This window comes from Lissotriton vulgaris, chromosome 2_1 (genome assembly GCF_964263255.1).
Source record: "Lissotriton vulgaris chromosome 2_1, aLisVul1.2, whole genome shotgun sequence".
In the NCBI taxonomy this organism is placed as follows: domain Eukaryota; kingdom Metazoa; phylum Chordata; class Amphibia; order Caudata; family Salamandridae; genus Lissotriton; species Lissotriton vulgaris.
This window is the reverse complement of record NC_141687.1, coordinates 1,143,862,503-1,143,881,331: the sequence shown is the minus strand read 5'-3', so window position 1 is coordinate 1,143,881,331 and position 18,829 is coordinate 1,143,862,503. Positions and strand designations below refer to the sequence as shown.

The 18,829-nt window shown below is 46.3% G+C and overlaps 1 protein-coding gene across 23 annotated transcripts in view; it reads left to right on the top strand.

Moving 5' to 3' along the window:
* Positions 1 to 18,829, top strand: part of PUM1 (pumilio RNA binding family member 1) — a 1,043,345-nt gene that overhangs the window by 367,112 nt on the left and 657,404 nt on the right. For all 23 annotated transcript variants that reach the window (XM_086956835.1, XM_086956828.1, XM_086956827.1 and 20 more), the window contains one exon: positions 13,246 to 13,412. In XM_086956835.1, coding sequence (XP_086812961.1) covers positions 13,246 to 13,412 — 167 coding nt within the window. The remainder of the gene's footprint in view (positions 1 to 13,245; positions 13,413 to 18,829) is intronic.

The following is an 18,829-nucleotide window of genomic DNA, read 5'->3' as shown; positions in this document are numbered from 1 at the left end:
ATCGCAATCCAATGCCCATACTGGCCATGGCCTCCTTATAAGCTCGAGAGCTAAAAGCAGGACCCTGGTCAGAATGAAGCATGGCAATTGCGTATGTGCCGATAAAGACTCGCAAATCTTTTATAACAGTCCTGGCGTCAGCCGAGCGCTGGGGCCACATTTTTAAGTGAATGTAGTCCTAAATAATTAATAGGACGCTGGATTTCATGTGTAGATAGCCCAATGCTACCTTCAGAAATGTCCATGGCATTACTCCGCTTGACTCGTTACTGCGGTCTCTGTCTCAGTCTGGGCAGCTCTTTACAAATTTATAATGGTGCAGGCTCATCCCCGGCCACCAGTATTCTGATTGTAATTCAGTCAGAGATTTGTATATCTGTTTGTGCCTTGGACCTTCACCCATGTGTGCGTCTGCTATTAATAAGATTCTACGATTCGTGTTTGGAATTACCCTATCCCCCACTCCAGGGATCCGAGCAAAAGGAACAGAGTTTGCATAAATTACGTATGTATAATTGAGTGGATAGTTCACAGGTAGTGCTGCACAGTTGCCTTTTGAAGACGTTTTTAGCGCCAGCATGGTTTCCCCGTCTATGTATTTTTCTGAACGCTTTTTTGTGGCTACGGAAGCCGGTTAAGTTGCTTCCGCTTCCGTTGATTCCCTGCAACATGAACGCCATCACGTTGATGACTCAGAGTGTGTATCACGTGAGTTTTTTGTAGTTCTTTCTGTAAAAGAACTACTTGTTTCCAAAGCATTTTATGCTTGATTGTGGCACCTGTCGTCTTTGTAATCATTTTGAACCCAGTTCTGCAGATAATTATTGTAAGAATTGACGCAAAAATGGGAATCGCACACGATTAGTGTCGGGAATTCACGTTCGGCATTTTCAAGCGCCATCTTTAAAGATCTGATTTCAGCTCGCTGAGCCGAATATTTTCTCAGTGATTCAGTTTTTGTTATTTTCGGTCTGAATTTACCGCAGAGCCAGCGACCTTTAACAATCGCGCAGGCTGCATTGTAGGATTTATCATCTACATTGTAATGCTGTAAAAATCTGTCTGTATAGATTATACAAGAGTACTGTTCAAGGGGCAGAATTTCGATTGGCAGAGGATATTCTTTTTCATATTTTAAATCATTCAGTTTTTTCATGTTCGGGACAAAATAGTATGTCACGTCTTCTGCAGCAAGAGAATTTTCCCACTGTATCCATTTTGGATCTAGTGCCACTGTTTTTAGATTTTCTGGGCTTAATAGCGCCTCGAAGGCTGATTCTGCTGTGAAAACAGTTATTCTTTTGCCTTGGGCTAGGGCTCGTTCTCTTGCTACAGCAGTTTGAACTGCCTTTACAGTATTTTCTGTGAGACTGAATTTTTCTGCTTGTGTGTACAAATGTGATTTGTAAGCTATTGGTACCGTTTCTCCCTCATTAGAGGTCAGGTACGTGAATCCGCATCTTCCTGCGATGACCCGGATTACAAGGTTGCGTGTATTGTCACGTGTTTCTAATTTAGTTTTAGCTAACATGTCTGTTTGCAGTGATCTTAAAATTTCTGTGTGTTTTTGAGTCCAGTTGATTGGTTTAAAATCAGGTTTAATTAATTCGTAGAGAGGTTTAATCCTCTCTGCATAGTTTAGAATGTAAGTTCTTCCGAAATTCAGGAAGCCTAGAATCGATTGTAAATTCTTCAGCGTTTTCGGTGCTTCGAGTACAGCGCACTTCTCTAAGAATTTGTCCGCTAGGCATTTTCCTTCACTTGATAATTTGTATCCTAAGAATAAGACTGTTAGATGGGCAATTCTTGATTTTTTAAAGTTGAATTTGTAACCCTCTGCTGCGAACCCAAGTATTATGGTGTTCACTCTTTTCAAGTGAGTATCCAAGTCGTCGTCTGTGAGATAATGTCATCGACATAAGATAATGCCTCATCATCATACAATTGTAGTAACTCTGTTACTTTGGCTGAGAATAGTCCTGGGCTGTTCTTGAATCCCTGTGGGAGCCTACAGAAATTTTTCGGTGACCCCATTATTGAGAAAGCGGTCAAGTACCTGCTTTCTGGTACAATATTTTGACAAAAGAGCCCATTAGATATGTCTAATGTTGTTTTGTATTTTTTGCGAACTATGTTATTCATTAGTGCCGCACTGTGGGAATTTTGTACCGCAAATGTTTTGCAACATTAGTTAAGGTGTCTGTAGTCCAAGACTAGACTATACGAGTCGTCCGGTTTGGAGACAGGAAACAAAGGATTGTTCATTTGGGAGGTGCATGTTTCAATCACCCCTTGGTATTCAAGTTGATCTAAAATCTCCCTGACCTGTCTTTTAGCTTCTTGCTTAATTGGGTACTGCCTTTGTGCAGTTGGTTGACATTTTAACTGGATTTTGTGAGGAGGAGAGTCCTCATCCCATCCTACATGATTCTTATATAATGCTGGTGCCTGGGCTACTGCCCATTTCCTTGCATATATATATTTAGTGTGAATTGGAATGTGATTTGAGAAGGCAGGCATAATCATTTCTTCGCCATGAGGGCACTCCCTGACAAACTCTGGGGGCCAATCTTTCTCAGCTAACAGGATGTCATAGCCTTTTGAGAGGTTATCCCAAAATAGACCCCTTATTTTCCTAGTCTTGTCTCCCTCTATACGCAGTGTTATTTCGTATATCTTATAAGGTTCGCTAACTCTGGTATCTGCAGTTTCTACTTGAATGTATTCATTCGGGTCCACTGTCTCCAGATGACTCATCAGGATCTTGCAAGCTATGCTGATTTCTGCTGCACTGTCTAGCGTTGTCTGTGCCCACTCTCTGTTTTTCAGCTGTGTCCTCAGTATTCTCGGCATGTCCGATTACTCTAATACTGGCTACCTTCTTTCTTGGAAATTGTAATTTTTTACTTTGAGCAGGTACCTTGTCTTTGGACTTGGTGTGCTCTTCCCTTGGATCTGACCGTCCTCTTCTTTCCGATTTCTGCGAAAAAGATCGAGAGGGATGTGTATCAATACTTTGATATCTATCAGGCTTTTTCAAGTTATCCCTATTTCTAAAGTTATATCTTTTCTCAGAGTGCTCCCTCTGGAGAGACTGGTGTTCTCGATTCGGAGTTCTTTCCCTCCGCCGAGGAGACCTTCCTCTGGACTGGAAAACTTTTTCTTTGGGAGTGGATTGTTTATTTCCATCCCAGCTCTTTTTAGGAGTGTTTAGATTATTTTTAATAAATAATTTTTCGGGATTTTCAAGTAGTTGGGGTTTTACATTTTTCCCACCCAAACTATCTCTACCTAATTTTTCATAGCATTTTTCTATTATTCTGGCAAGCTCAATGGGTTGATCTGTTATATCTGTTTCTTTCAATTTCTGGCGGATCGCCACAGATGCTGCTTCTCCTTTTATGTTGGCTAGTAATATAGCCGAGACCTGCTTGAAGTCTTTCAGTAATTTCATACCAAGAGTTAAAGCAGGTTCTGGACCGTATTCATTCTGAATTTGTTTTAGCACATCTGGTATTACCGCCATGGACGGAACACCATGTGTTTTTGTGTAAATGGAAGCAAGGACTGTACCCCAAGTGTCACAGTCTTCCACATGTGGCGTGACCCCCATTGGAAGGCAGATAGTCAGAATTCTGTGTTTCTCAATAGGGGTAGTATTCTGGAATACTGCCTCTATTTGAGTAATTTTCTGTGCTAACCAGAAAGGAATTTGTTCCCGTTTTGTGGGAGTTTTTCCAAGACATGATTGTATGTTCGGTGGTGTGATTTTATTTGTGTTCCCCTGATGAGGGGTTAGCTGTGGAATATTAACAGCTGTTTGGACTGTTGCAGTCCGCATTACATATTGGACTAACTGTCTGTGAATTTTAATATAATGTTAGCTGTGCTAAAAGTTCTTCTTTTGACATTTTTTCAATGTCTGGATGTGGTGTGTAGCTGGCTAGAACCGGCCACATTGCTCCTGGTCTACCTAGTGGGCCGAGCCTGGTAATGTGATCATTATGTTTTAGGGCGCCTTTAAACCAGAGCAGGTGCTCTTGGTATTTTAATGGGATTTCAATCTCCTCGAAAGGAGTGTACTCTTCTGATAGATACATCTGCCTTGTGGATTCCTCACCTTGTGAATATCCCCCTTGCGCCAGCAACGTTCGGAAAATTCTTCGTAGCACGCCGGCGTGGACGACGTCATAGGAGCACGGCATCGCTCGCGACTCAGTCAGACGTCACCGACTCCTCATAAGGCCCAAGTCGGCGTGATGACGTCAGTTCCCTTTTTTCCACGTCGTCGACGCTAACGGTTTCTGGGATCTTCTGCGATACTTTTGTATCTTATCACTGTTTAGCTGTTACAGTTTCTCTGTTGAGATTTGCTTCTTCGCCGAGGATGTCGTTGAGGAAGACGGGTTTCAAACAATGTGGTTCCTGTGCCCGTATGATGTCGATCACTGATCCGCATTCCGACTGTCTGTGGTGTCTTGGATCGGATCACGATGTTAAGAGCTGTCGTTCCTGTTTCAAGATGAACCCCAAGGCCTTGCGAGAGCGGGAGGCGAAGCTTCTGCTCGCGAAGGTGAAGGGAAGAGAAGCCGGAAGGTCTTCGAGGTCGGTGTCCAGGCGCTCGAAGTCGAGGCAGTTGTCGCGGTCGAAGTCTAGGTCGGCTTCGAGGACCAAGGCGAGATCCAGTGAGAGATCGAGGTCCAGAGAGAGGTCGAGGTCCAGAGGGAGGTCGAGGTCCGGATCCAAGTCGGCCTAGGGCCATGCTTCGAGCTCCTCGAGAAAGAATCATAAGAGGAGTAAACATCACTCCAGACATCACTCTGGCAAAGAGTCTTCGGATTCGAGGAAGAAGTCACGTAAACCTCACAAGGACTTCGTGTCTCCTTCTCCAGCTCAATCTCATGTGGGTTCTCCGGATCAGGATCTGGAGTCGCACCACTCTTCGGTGCATGAAGAAGAGGTTCCTCGAGCACCGACTCCGGTTGTGGAGTCTGAAGATCAAGAGGGCCAGGGTGCACCTTTGCCGGATCAGCCTCCTTCGGAGCGGCCGTTGGGTTCGTTCCCTCCCTTTCCAGGTCCAGGTCAGGATCCCTCGCAGTTTTTAAACGCCATGTTTGGTGTTTATTCGAGGGCTATGTACCCCACTGGTGCGCCTGTTGGTCCCATGGGTCCTTTGTCTTTTAATTTAGGTGTGCCCCAGCCCCCTTTATGCCGACGCCTTGTACTCCTTGGCTCGGTACGGCGCCGCCGAGGTCGTCTACTTCGCATGCGGCTTCGCCGACTCCGGATCGGCTTCGTGGTGATTCGGATCGTGGTGCTTCCCGTCCTCAAGCTCCTCGCTCGACGTCGGCTCCGGCGCCGTCGGAGTCGTTGCCGGATCCGTCGACTTCGGTCCGCATGGAATGGTCGAGGCGCAGGGCACAACGCCTCTTGGAGGAGAAGGAGTATATGGACTCCGAGGTTGAGGAAGGAGAGTTGCAAGATCAGGGGGATTGTTTTGAGGACCTCCAAAGCGCAAGTGGCCTGGAACTTTCTCCTGAGTGGGGTTTGCCATCCGTTTCAGATACTCCATCTAAGGACTTAGCACCCTATCATGTTGTTATTACGAAGGCAGCAGATTTGCTAGGCTTGACTTTGCCCACAGTTGAATACAAGCCCAAACGTCCTTACGGAAGTTTTGCATTCGCCTTCTTCAATTGTGGAGCCTACACTTCCTTTTACGGAGGCATTGACTGAGCCAATAAAGGAGGTTTGAAAGAGACCTTTGACTGCTCCTGCGGTTTCCAGGTCAGTGGCAAGGCGTTACAGGGTGGCTCCTGATGACCCTGAATTTCTTTCCTCGCATCCTGCACCGGAGAGTCTGGTAGTGCAGGCCGCCTGTTCCAGCAGGGCTGCGGGCTCTTTCCCTCAGGTGCCGGCAGACAAGGACTCTAAAAAATTGGACCAGTCTGCTAAAAAGATTTTCTCCTCGGGTAGCATGGCCTTGAAATCCACCAATGCTACTTGCCTATTGGGGAGATATGTTCATGCGTTGATGGACTCTGTTAAACAACTTTCATCTAAGCTTCCAGAGGATGATAGGAAGAACTTTAACGAAGTGGTCTCTTATACTCAGGCTGCAGCTCGTATGGTTATACAGAGTGGTATGGACACGGTGGACTCTGTTGCCAGGATTATGGGCTCTACTGTTGCAACAAGAAGGGCCGCATGGCTTAAGTCCTCCGATTTTTCTTCTGATGTTCAGTCTACCTTGTTGGACTTGCCATTTGATGGGACAGGCCTCTTTGGTAAGAAGGCTGACGTAGCTCTGGAGAGATTCAAGGACAGCCGGGCTACGGCGAAGTCTTTGGGCCTTCAGACAAGGGGCTCTGCGGCTAGGAAGTTCAGGGGATTTGGCAGATCCAATTTTCGTTCCTACAACCAAGGTCAGCAGCAGCAGCAGCGTCAGAATCCTCTGTATAAAACCTACAGAGGAAAGCAAAGGGGCCGTGGTCGTGGACGCCAGGCCTCCTCCTCCTCCTCCTCCTCTTCCTCTAATAATCAACCCCCTCCCTCTGCAGCAAAGCAGCCCTAGATCCGCCATTCTGGATCATGTGGCTCCGGTGGGGGGTCGGCTTACTCATTTTCTACGGGATTGGGAATCGGTTACATCAGATCTTTGGGTTCTCAATCTCGTAGAGAATGGGTATGCTCTTCCTTTCCAGGAGTTCCCTCCCAATTACCCTCCTTGCCAGGGTTTTTGTTCGGAGGACCACCTTATTCGCCTGCAGGAAGAAGTCCTGGCTTTTTTCAAAAAAGGTGCGATAGAGGTGGTTCCAGAGCAGGAAAGGGGTCAGGGGTGCTACTCCCGGTATTTCCTGATCCCCAAGAAGGATGGCAGGTTACGTCCAATCCTGGACCTCAGGATTTTGAATCTCTATCTCAAGCAGGAGAAATTCAAAATGCTCACTCTTGCGCAGGTTCTTCAAGCGCTGTTGGAGGAAGACTGGATGGTGTCAATCGACTTGCAGGATGCGTATTTTCACATCCCGATCCTGAAGTCGCACAGGAAGTATCTCCGTTTTACGGTGGGATCGCAACACTTCCAGTTTGCGGTCCTTCCGTTTGGTCTTACTACTGCGCCTCGAGTTTTCACCAAGGTGATGGCAGTGGTGGCGGCACATCTCAGGAGGTCGGGGATACCTGTATTCCCGTATTTGGACGACTGGCTGATCAAAGCGGAGTCGCCCGAGAAGGTGCTTCATCACCTGCAAGAGACATCGCAGCTGTTGTTCAGGTTGGGTTTTTCGATAAAAGTGCCCAAATCTCACCTTGTGCCCTCCCAGCGCAACCTGTTCATAGGTGCGGTACTGGACACTACTGTATGTCGTGCATTCCCTCCTCCACAAAGGATTCGCGACATTCAGGAAATGATTCCTTTATTTCACAATGGAGCGGTTGTTCCGGTCCTAAAGGTCCTTCGCCTGCTCGGTCTGATGGCTTCTTGCATTCTCCTGGTCAACCATGCACGCTGGCACATGAGGGCACTCCAGTGGTGCCTCCGCAGGCAGTGGTATCAGCACAACGGAGATCTCGGGGAGTCAGTGAAGATCTCCAGAGAAACTGCAGCGGATCTGTCTTGGTGGGGCGTGGAAGGCAATCTGTCACAAGGAAAGCCTTTTCAGCTTCCACCATCGGTGGCCACGGTGATAACGGATGCGTCCACTCTAGGGTGGGGTGCTCATCTGGGGGATCTGGAGGTCAAGGGTCTTTGGTCTCCAGAGGAAAGGTTGCTTCACATCAACCTTCTGGAATTGCGGGCCATACGTCTGGCACTCAAGGCCTTCCTCCCTTCCCTTCGCGGTCGGTCGGTCCAAGTCCTGACGGACAACACGACCGCGATGTGGTACATCAACAAGCAGGGAGGAGTAGGGTCGTGGTGTCTTTGCAAAGAGGCTCTGCGTCTCTGGTCCTGGGTTCAGGACCACCAGATTTGTCTGATGGCAAATCACCTGGCCGGTGTCCTGAACGTACGTGCGGACGTTCTCAGTCGGCAGTTCTCTGCCGATCACGAGTGGAGACTTCACCCGGAGGTTGTTCACGACATCTTTCAGATGTGGGGAACTCCTCGGGTGGATCTGTTTGCCACTTGCGAGAATGCTCACTGCCCGTCATTCTGCAGTCTCCAGTATCCGATGCAAGGAGCATTGGGCGACGCGTTTCAGTTGAGCTGGGGAGGTCCGCTCCTTTACGTGTTTTCTCCCATACCCTTGATTCCTCGGGTTCTGAGGAAGATTTGCCAAGACCGGGCCCAAGTCATATTGGTCGCCCCGGAATGGCCAAGAAGGGTGTGGTACACAGATCTTCTCCACCTCTCCTCTCACCCGCCGCTCCGTCTCCCTTTCAGGGCAGACCTCCTCTCTCAGATGGAGGGGCAGGTTCTAATCCCCCACCTCCAGACATTACACCTTCATGCCTGGAGATTGAACGGGGCAATCTGAATTCTTTCTCTCTCCCTCACGATGTGGTGGATGTCATTCTTTCTGCCAGGCGTGACTCCACCAAGTCCATCTATTCGTATAGGTGGTCTAAGTTTGTCTCTTGGTGTAGGGAGAGGGATGTTGATCCGTTAAAGGCTCATTTGTCGGATATTTTGTTGTTTGCTCTTTCTCTGGCACGGCAAGGATTTGCTGTTGCCACTGTCAAAGGTTATCTTTCGGCCTTGTCGGCATTTCTCTGTTTGCCGGATCAGCCCTCTCTTTTTAAATCTCCTCTGGTATTAAGATTTTTGAAGGGACTTACTAATAAGTTCCCTCCTTCTCCCTTTATTTTGCCTCATTGGGACTTGAATCTTGTGTTAACCTATCTGATGGGTTCCCCGTTTGAACCCTTACACAAGTGTCCAATGAGGCTTCTTTCTTTTAAAACGGTCTTCTTGGTTGCAATTACCTCGGCAAGGAGGGTGAGTGAGCTTCAAGCTCTTAGTTCCAAGCCCCCGTTCTTGTCTATCCATGCTGAAAGAATGTTTCTCAGGACCAGGGCTGCTTTTCTGCCTAAGGTGGTTACTCCCTTCCACCTAGGACAATCCATTACCCTTCCATCCTTTTATCCTCCCCCACACCCTTCCAAGGAGGAGGAGAGGCTTCATCGCCTGGACCCGAAGAGAGCGGTTAGTTTCTATCTTGATAGGACTAAGGACTATCGTATTGACGATCAGCTCTTCGTGGGTTTTGCTGGCTGCAAGAAGGGCAGAGCGGTGCACAAGCGCACACTTTCCAGATGGATTATTCTCTGCATCAAGATTTGCCACTCTCTGGCGGGTAAGGACCCTCCTGAGGGTATTAGAGCTCATTCAACTAGAGCGAAGTCTACTACTTCTGCATTGTCTAGAGGTGTTCCTGTTGAGGACATTTGCAGGGCCGCGACATGGGCTTCCCTCCACACTTTTGCGAAGCACTACTGCTTGGATGCTGAGGTGAGGTGGGACGGCCACTTCACGCGCTCTGTTTTCCAGGATTTCCTGGTATAGCAGAGTGGTCACCCTCCTCCGGGAGTGGGGACTGCTGTGGGACTCTATTCACAAGGTGAGGAATCCACACGGCAGATGTATCTATCAGAAGAACAAGTTACTTACCTTCGGTAACGCTTTTTCTGGTAGATACAGTATCTGCCTGTGGATTCCTCACTGACCCACCCGCCTCCCCGTTGTCCACTCTGCTATACCTGGTTTTGTGTGCAAATGTATTTATGATTTTGTATATCTGAAATTGTATAGTTTTGCACTTTAATTGTTTTTGGTTGCATGTACTGTGTACATTGTGTATATATATATATATATATATATATGTACTTGTTGGTCCGTCCGGGTGCCTCGAAGGCACGGAAAAAAGGGTCATCACGCCGACGTGGGCCTTATAAGGAGTTGGTGACGTCAGACGGAGTCGCGCGCGATGCCGTGCTCCTATGACGTCGTCCACGCCGGCGTGCTACGAAGAATTTTCCGAACGTTGCTGGCGCAAGGGGGATATTCACAAGGTGAGGAATCCACAGGCAGATACTGTATCTACCAGAAAAAGCGTTACCGAAGGTAAGTAACTTGTTCTTCCAGTGGTTCCTCTAGTTTGTAATAGTGAAACTCGTGTGTTGTAGCGTTTGCTGCTGGAAAGTTTATCCAAGAATAGAATACCTCTGTCTGCTGATATTCGTGTGCTTCTATCACGAAAATGACTGTACCACCTCGTGATGTCAGTCCGTTTTCTATAAGTTTTGAAGTTATAGATTTTCTTATGTTGACCGGAATGAGTATAGCATTCTGGTCAGTCTGTGGGAGACTCGTGTCGTCCTCCGTTAGTTGATTTGCTAATATGGCAGCATCCCTTTCTTCATCACTCATTTTACTGTCAAAGTTTTTTTGTTGCAGATCAGGTTTTAAGGAAACAAAGATTAGGTGCACAATATTTTGGAACACTGTATCCTTCAACGTTGACTAAACCAGAAACTCTACATAGGAATCTCTTCCTACTAAGTTCCAGCTGATTTTAACCTTTCACCCACTCCAGACGTCTATTGGAGTATTTACGGGAGAAAGGGTCTGTGTGAAAAAGCACGACTGAGTTACTCTAACGTCTTGCGTTAGTTTTATCGCCTTACCAAACGTTGGGTGCCATGTAGTGTAGTTCCTATTTTCCCTATAGGCCCTGCGCATTGGAATAACATGAACAGCAGTGTAGACGTAGGACTGCGGTCTTCTAGGTCTCTACTGTCTATGTTAGACTTAATTTAGGTATGCGCCAGCTAGCTCAGAGGTCACTGGAAACTTTCTTGACTGAATAGGAAGTGATCAGCTTCCCTGGCTCAGACAAGAAGGGATTCAGCTTCCGACAACCGCATAAACATGACAACTTTGCTCCTCAGAATAAGAGTCAATCTCTAGAGTCGTGTGAAACAATAGACAGCTATTTCACTCAGTCAGTTGTGCAGATTTACTTTCACCAGGGTGCAGAGAATAGAGAGACAGGCGTTTTCAATAAAATATATTATTTATTGAGCAGTCTTCTTTCTCATGCAAGAGAAATGAATTGCCACAATTGCAAGACTTGTTATTATGAAAAGAGCGTACAGTAAAAGGAGTATTAAGAAATAATACTGCAAAAGCATTGATATGGTTTCTTAGCCATAAGATAGTTGAAATAAATAAAATATATACATTCCTATATACATTGGCTAACGACCTCAACTGGTGCTTCTAACTACGCCTACCCCGGTGTACCTGACCTAAGCCTAATACATGGGAGGGAGTAAGTAAGTAGCAGTTTAAGTTAAGTTAGTTTTGCCAAGAGTTTGATTAAAGAATTCTCTCTAAGGGTTTAGTCAGCACCGTACCTCTGGAATAGAATGTAGGTGGTCGGGTATCTCCTTCTTAGGACCCGATATCCCAGTCACCCGCAAGGGTAGGCTGGAAACGCCGGAGCTGGATTTTCTCGGCAGGAGAAAAGACAGCGTCTTTCTCAGTGCGTCAAGGAGGAGGGGCAGCGTCCGTGGGCTTCTCGCATCTGCTGGGCTCTCTGCAAGGGGACAGCTGTTCGTCTCCAGTATTCACCACCACCGTGTGTTTGCTTAAGGCAACGTTGGTATATTTATACCTGAAAGGTGCCGAGTTTGACGTCCTTTTTTGGACATAAGACATCAATAAAGATGTCACTAAGAACTGGTTGTTCTTACAGTGCTCGCAGGAGTTCTATTACTAATCAAAACAAAGCAAGCGGGGCTTTCCCAGGTTGCTGGGGGTTTGGTATGTCGAAAGAACTCGGTGTGCTATCTAGGAATCTAAGGAAGTGGCTTCTGCTGTGTCATGGGCTGCAGAGGCGAGTTACTGAAATATGGCTCTGATTCTTATGCCATTATAGGGATATGTATTGATTATAGCCATATAGGGGCATGAGGTCACAATATTGATCGGGGTCCTAGATAAAACACATCAAGCCTTTTACTTTAAAAAATGTACATTATCCACATAGACTGCCTTGAGCTTTCTCCATCCAGTGAAATTGTTTCAATGCTAGAGATTTCCTTGAGTGGAGATTCCATGTATTAAAAATAAACCACTCTAAAAGTAGAAATGCGCAATCACACATACACTGTGGCTATGTTCGTTTTGTGCATCATGAGGTTTCCATAAATCTTGGATCTCCTGTGAAACGATGGAAGTTAACAGTAGCTTACGAATTGCTAGTAAGTAACCCATGGACATGGCTCCTGTATGTCATTCAGAGGGTCTGGACCCAAACAGCACTTGCCCCCAGTAGAGCATGCTGGAGGCAGTGCTGATTCTCTTCAGGCCCTCTGAGTGAAAGGGAGACAAGCTGACTGAGCCCTAGGTCTGTGCACAGACACCCACGAAAACAGAACCTGCTATATGACCATTGACAAAGGAGCATACATGTACTGATATTGCTTGTGTTGCAGGTCCTGAGAATAAATACATTTAATTGGTAGCCGATGAATACTGAGTGTAGGACTGCAGGAGTACACGTTGTAGGGTGCAAGTTGAAAGCAGAAGCTTTTATCTGATAAATTATGTTCAGTGGAAAGAAGTCTTGCTGAAGTGATTTTTGGTGCACTGGGCCATTGCAGGTGTGATTTGATTGGTTGTAATAAAGCAACACATAGTGATAAAATGTTTTATAACTTTGCCAGTTGCGCATTGGTAGGTACTACTTGTAATCCTTAGTAGGGTGGCCACTGATGTAATTTTGTCTGTGTCCATGCAAAATAAATACATTCTTCTGGAGCATATCTCACCAGAATGTCCTAACATCTTTGGGTGTTTCTTTGCATACCATAGTTGTAGCTGCCTCTTTTGCTTACTATTAAAAACCCAATTCTTTCTGAAGATATTCAGTTTGAGTGTTATGTACTGTGCTTTATCAGAGTTTCTACCCCCACCTTCTAAAATAAATCGTGTTTCCTTGTTTCCTATGAAGTATCCAGTATCTGATAGGATGAACTTGCTTATCTAGTTGGAGTATTTTAGTAGTTGCAATAGCGACGACCCTGTGACATTGTTAGTAACTGACATTACCCTTCAGGATATTGTCCCGTAATGCCTGATTGCTCCTTTACACCAAGAAAGACTCACTGTAGCTTATTTTGCTTGATGAATCAAACAACATAAAGTGCCATTTAATGTTAAGTTGATTCATAAAACAAACTAAAGGTGAAGATAAAGAATCACATTACTTGATTTAGCAGTTTAATTTTTCACAGGGTCCAAGAGATGGAGAAAATGATGATAATGACAAAGTGGATAAAAAAAGTAAAGGAGTATACGATGGAGATAAATTGGGGGACCTGAAGGAGGAAGGAGATGTAATGGATAAGCCGAATGGCCTGCCTGTCCAAAATGGTATTGATACAGATGTGAAAGACTTTAGGTAAGTGCTTTTCTGTGTTGCTGGACATTTGTCACATGCTGAATTCCTGTTAATGTAGCATCTTAATGCCACTGTTTGACGGTCATGTATTTTTTTGGTTTTGGAAAAAAAATTTGAGCGTAATTTTGTTGATTCATTTTGCTCTAATGTAGAGGCAGAGGCACAATTTAGATGATGCAGAAACCCTTGACTGCAGGTCCACACCGGTAAACCAGCGATTTAGATGGTTTTTGGCCAAAGGTTTCTTCTTGCTTCTTTAGAGAGCCCAACCAAAAACATGGTGATGGGTGCGATACTTAATCACAGCCACTGACAATTACTCGGGCTGCATTCCAGTCCAGTTAATCACCTTAAATGACTCTTCATACTAAAGCCCTCCTTAAGCAAATCAGTGATAACCCTGTTCCTCATAGGGCGGTCTGTCCTGAACTGCCAGGCGAGTGGCAGCTTTGTTTCCAGCATAATCCAGTTTAATGGTACCTTTTTAGTTTTATTTTCTCAAACTTGACCAAAACCAGTTAAAACTTTAAACCCATGTGCTGCTTCTCAAGCTTTTTAATCTCCTTTTTTCAATCATGCCTACCAGACATAGATTTTCTCCCTGGCCTCACTGTGCTCTCTTATATGCTCTGCTTTTCCCCTTCCAAAACTAGACTTTATTTTTTTCACTCTGCTCACTCCTCTATGACTCCCCCAACCACACGCTACCCCCCAGTGGCTTCTTTTTTCCTTTTTTTAATTTACTGATCCACCTCTGATCAGTAATTTTTTTTTTAAATGGCACTCGTGTGCTGACTCATCAATAAATCAGGGACTTGTAAAGTGCGGCTACTCACCCTTAAGGGTCTTAATGCGCTGGTTGGGGAGTTTGGGGTGGGGGAGCTGCTGCTCCCTCTGGGTGTAGGATCATTCAATGAGCCAGGTCTTGAGGTTCTTTTTTAATTGGGTCAATGACGCAGATTGCCTGAGGGGGTGGGGGGGTAGGATGGCAAGTCTTGGTGGCAAAGTAGGAGAGTGAAATTCCACCGGTTCTGATCTTGTGGATCTGTGGGACGGGGGCTAAGGCGAGTTGGGCGGAACGGAGTTTCCTGGCGGGTACCCGGAAAGCGAGGTGGTAGTTCAGGTGAAGCTTTGTAGGGGCTTGACGGTGATCCTCTTGTTGACTGGGAGCCATTGTAGTTATTGGGGGTGTTGCATGATGTGGCTGCAGCGGGGGATGTTGAGGACCACTCTGGCAGCGGAGTTTTGGATATTCTGTACTTTCTTAAGCTGTTTTTGAGTGACACCGGCGTAGAGTGCATTGATGTAGTTGAGTCTGCTTGTGATGAGTGCGTGGTTAACCGTCTTTATGGATTCTGTGGAAATCCATCTGAATGTCTTTCAAAGCAGGCGGATCGTGAGGAAGCAGGCTAAAGAAACTGCGTTGATTTGGTGGTTAATTGTGAGCGATGAGCTCAGTATAATGTGTGGTTGCGAATGTAGTCCGTCTGAGAGGGGAAGGGGGGGTCCCAGAGCGGCTGGACACCAAGAATCCTCCCCGGCTGAAGGAGAGGGTCCCAGGATGAGTACTTTGGTCTTTCCTGGGTTGAGCTTGAGGCCGCTGTCTTTCATCCAGGTGGCAATGTCCTTCATTTGGCTGTGGAAGCTGGTTCTGGCGGTTGTGGGTTAGTTGGTGAGGGAGAGGACCAGCTGGGTTTCGTCTGCATTGGAGAGTATGTTGAGTCCATGGCTTCTGACAATGGCTGCGAGGGGGGCCATGTAGGCGTTGAAGACAGTGGGGCTCAGGGAGTAGCAGTTGGGCACCCCGCATCTGATCTCTGCAGGTTCTGTGAGGAAATGGGGTAGTCTGACTCGCGGAGTCCGGCCGGTAAGGAAGGAGTGTATCCAGTTGAGTGCCTTGTCGCGGATCCTGATGACGTGGAGTGTCGTGATTAGGATGTGGTGGGAGACTGTGTCGAAGGCGGCCGATGGGTCAAGTAGGATGAAGGCTGCAGTCTCACCCCGGTCTAGGGGGAACTGGATGTCGTTCGTGGCAGTGATGAGTGCAGTCTCCCTGCTGTGGTTGCTTTGGAAGGGAGGTGTCAAGGACTTGCTCACTTCTATGAACGTGAAGAGTTGGGCGTTGATGGCCTTCTTGATGACCTTTGCTGTGAAGGGGCGGAATGAGATGGGTCTGAAGTTCTTGAGGTCTGTCAGGTCTGAGAATGGCTTCTTCAGCAGAAGGTTGATCTCATCGTGTTTCCAGTTGTTGGGGACGGTGACTGCTTGGATTGAGCAGTTAATGGTGCAGCAAAGCTGGGGGGTGGTGGCGGATGATGTGATATGGGCAAGATTTCAACAGGGCTCCTGAGTGGATGCTCGTCAAGGTCTTGAGTGTGCATATACGATCACGCATGCCTGCACCTACAAAATAGTTTTTGGGTTGCATCTACCAGTCCGCACAAGCTGTCTTTTGTGGAAAATACCTATTGTCATCTTACAGTGGACTTGAAGCCCGCTGATAACTCACCATTGGCTGGCTTTGTCACTCATTTGCTTGCTTTTTATTCCTAATCTTTTACGGGCCTTCTTCCTTTTCTTGTGTCTGTCCTATGTAGCATGTAACTATTGCTTATGTCCTTCCTCGGTTTACTTTTCAGGCACTACTTTTGTCTTTCTGGTTAAGCCGTCGATGAGCGTGCAGGGTAGGCCTCGGCAAATAATTTACTTTCTATCTTCAGCCCTTCTAGTCCCAATCTTAGTACCCATCTAAAGCTCCCTTTACCTCAGAGAGGAATTTGGAGACTTGTAAGGTGTCAAACAGAGGCCAAACAGGGCTGAGTCCAGGTCCAATTGTCACTGGTAAGATAGGCAATTGCAGGAAGAGACCGTGTAGCTTGTGTCCTGTAACGGGAGGTAATCTTTCTGTCCCTTGGTGTGCACATTTATCGTGGGTACAAGAGAGCAGGTCCAGTCCTCCAGGGCTCTTCTCAGATCAGACATCAAGCTGTCCTTTTCTGATACACAGATGTAGCAATGTTTTGAAGTGGGTGTACTACATTTACGCTGGGCACTAGTTAGTGGGTGGGAGTGACTCCTGGGCATGCCTCAGCCAATGGAGTAAATGTTCTTGGGACCAATCCTAACCACTTTGGGCATTTGTACAATGACAAACGTCTTTGTCCACACTAAACTTTGGCTCTTTCGACTGGGGGTGTGTTTGGGGTGTGTACTATGATAATCCTGGTGTCCCCCTGCATTGAACACTAAAAGCCAATTTGAAGATACCAGGGTACCCCCAATAAACACAGAGACAGTTGTTTGGTAGAACAAAGTAGGATTTTCTAGCAACCATACAGAGGATGCATGAGAATTGAATAGTCATCCTCTTTTTCTTCCTTTGAAGTGCGTCTCCAGTGTTCTATGTAAAAACCCAGAGACAGAAGTGTGGTAGGATAAAGTAGGTAATTCAGCAACTAGAGATGAGATGCACAAGAATTATTTTGGCATCCTGTTTCCGTTCCTTTCAGGTGCACCCCTAGTGTTATATGTAAAAGCTCAGCAGTCCAGCCAAGCAGGATTTGACACAAATATCAAAAAGGATCCTTCTATCCCCAACCTGTATATTGTCAGGTTGAGGGGAATCATCTCTGCCTAACCAGGTCAGCCTGTTTGCTCCTGGGAAACATTTCACAACTTTTCAAACCTCTTCAAATGCTAATTACTGGTTGGCAGAAGTGGGATATCGCGTGCAAATGTAGCCTCTTAAGAACATCAGGCCGTGAGAATGTAAATTTCTAAAAACTTTACAATTGAATTGGATTTTGAATAGCTATTGTATAGAGTTGTTTAATTATTTTCACTGTAAGGACAGATTAACGTTTAACTTCTACATATCCTACTTTTAAATACCATGCACCCTGCCTTATGGACTAAAAGACCTACATGGGTTTATTTGCATATATTTAAAAGGGAGTTTAGACCTGTCAAAAGGGTTTATTTTGACAGGTCGAATAGCAGTATTAATACTGCCACAGTGGGACTACAGTAGTAGGCTTGCTGCCACGTTTGCACTGTCACTGTAGTGTATGACACAATGGATGCTGCAGTCCACTAGTGACATTTAACTTACAGGCCCTGTGGTACCTGTGGTACCCGTTGTACCATTCACTAGACTGGTAACTTACAGGTATGTTAAAATATGCCTGTTTGGGGTATGTCCATTTCTTCATGTTGAAGGAGGAAGCACAGGCACTTTACCAGTGGTTAGCAAGTGTAACAAGCACAGAATTTTGAAGCCAGCAAAAATATAGGGTCCAGCAAAAGGCGAAAAATATGGACGGACCACACGATTTCTTACACAAACAGTTCCCAGACAAGAGTAGGCTGATCAGTCCCTTTGTGGGCTTCCCTGCTCTTGCGATGGAACATGGACAGTTTGCATCCTTTTCAGGGCTCGAAAAATTCACTCAACCGCTCGCATTTGCGAGTCAGATTAATTCAGGACCATCTATTTTTAGGTCCTACTCTCCCTTTCTGGCGAGTAGAATACAAGCTGACACTTGACCTCTGCCTCTGAAAGCAGAGGAAATGTGACAAGGTATCAAGATTTAAAGGCATCTTTATTGCTCACAAAGTAAATGAGCAATACAAATATCTGGTTAACTTGTCACATTTGCTCAGCTTTCAGAGTCAGAGGTCAAGTGCATTTCAGTTAGGTCGAGAAGATTTTGTAGGTTACTAGACCAGCAGGTCTAGTGCATTTTTAATGATTTTTCGAGCCCTGTTTTTCAGTGGCTCATGTCTGATCTTTGCCGCTTTAAACCTACCTGCACCTTTGTTAACATGTCCTAGCAGATAACGTTTACTTTGGTGGAATTGTTGTCCTCACCTGGCAGGCTGTGCATGCAAGGCATCTAAACCTAGCTTGCTCGAAGCTGCACCATAACCAGTCTGCTAACACTTGACACTGCCTTCTTTCAGAGTGGAGCAAAGCTTTACAAGCAGTTTTATGCTGCCTGTACACCAAATAAGTGTTCCTGGGGGCGGGGCTCCAGGCTCCAGGCTTTGCCCAAGAGATGCATCCGGGCTCCACCGAAGCCAGGCTCAACGTCCAAACTCACACCCGGCTCTAAGCCTGATCCCACGTCTGGGGCAACACATCATCCGACGCCGGTCGACGCTGAGTTAGCGTCCCCAGTGGAGGCCATCGACGTCCGGTCGACTCCGACACATCGCTCACCGACGCCGCTGTTGACTCTGTCCATCGCTGCCGGTGTCCATATGTTTATCGACACTAGCATCCATGCCAGAGGTTGACATCCCTCCGGATTCCTCCCTTACTCCAGTATTGGAACTTTCATATATTTCCATAGCTTGTATCATTTCCCGTCGTCGGTATGGAAGTCTTGGTAAATAAAAATAACATAGCAGTAGGT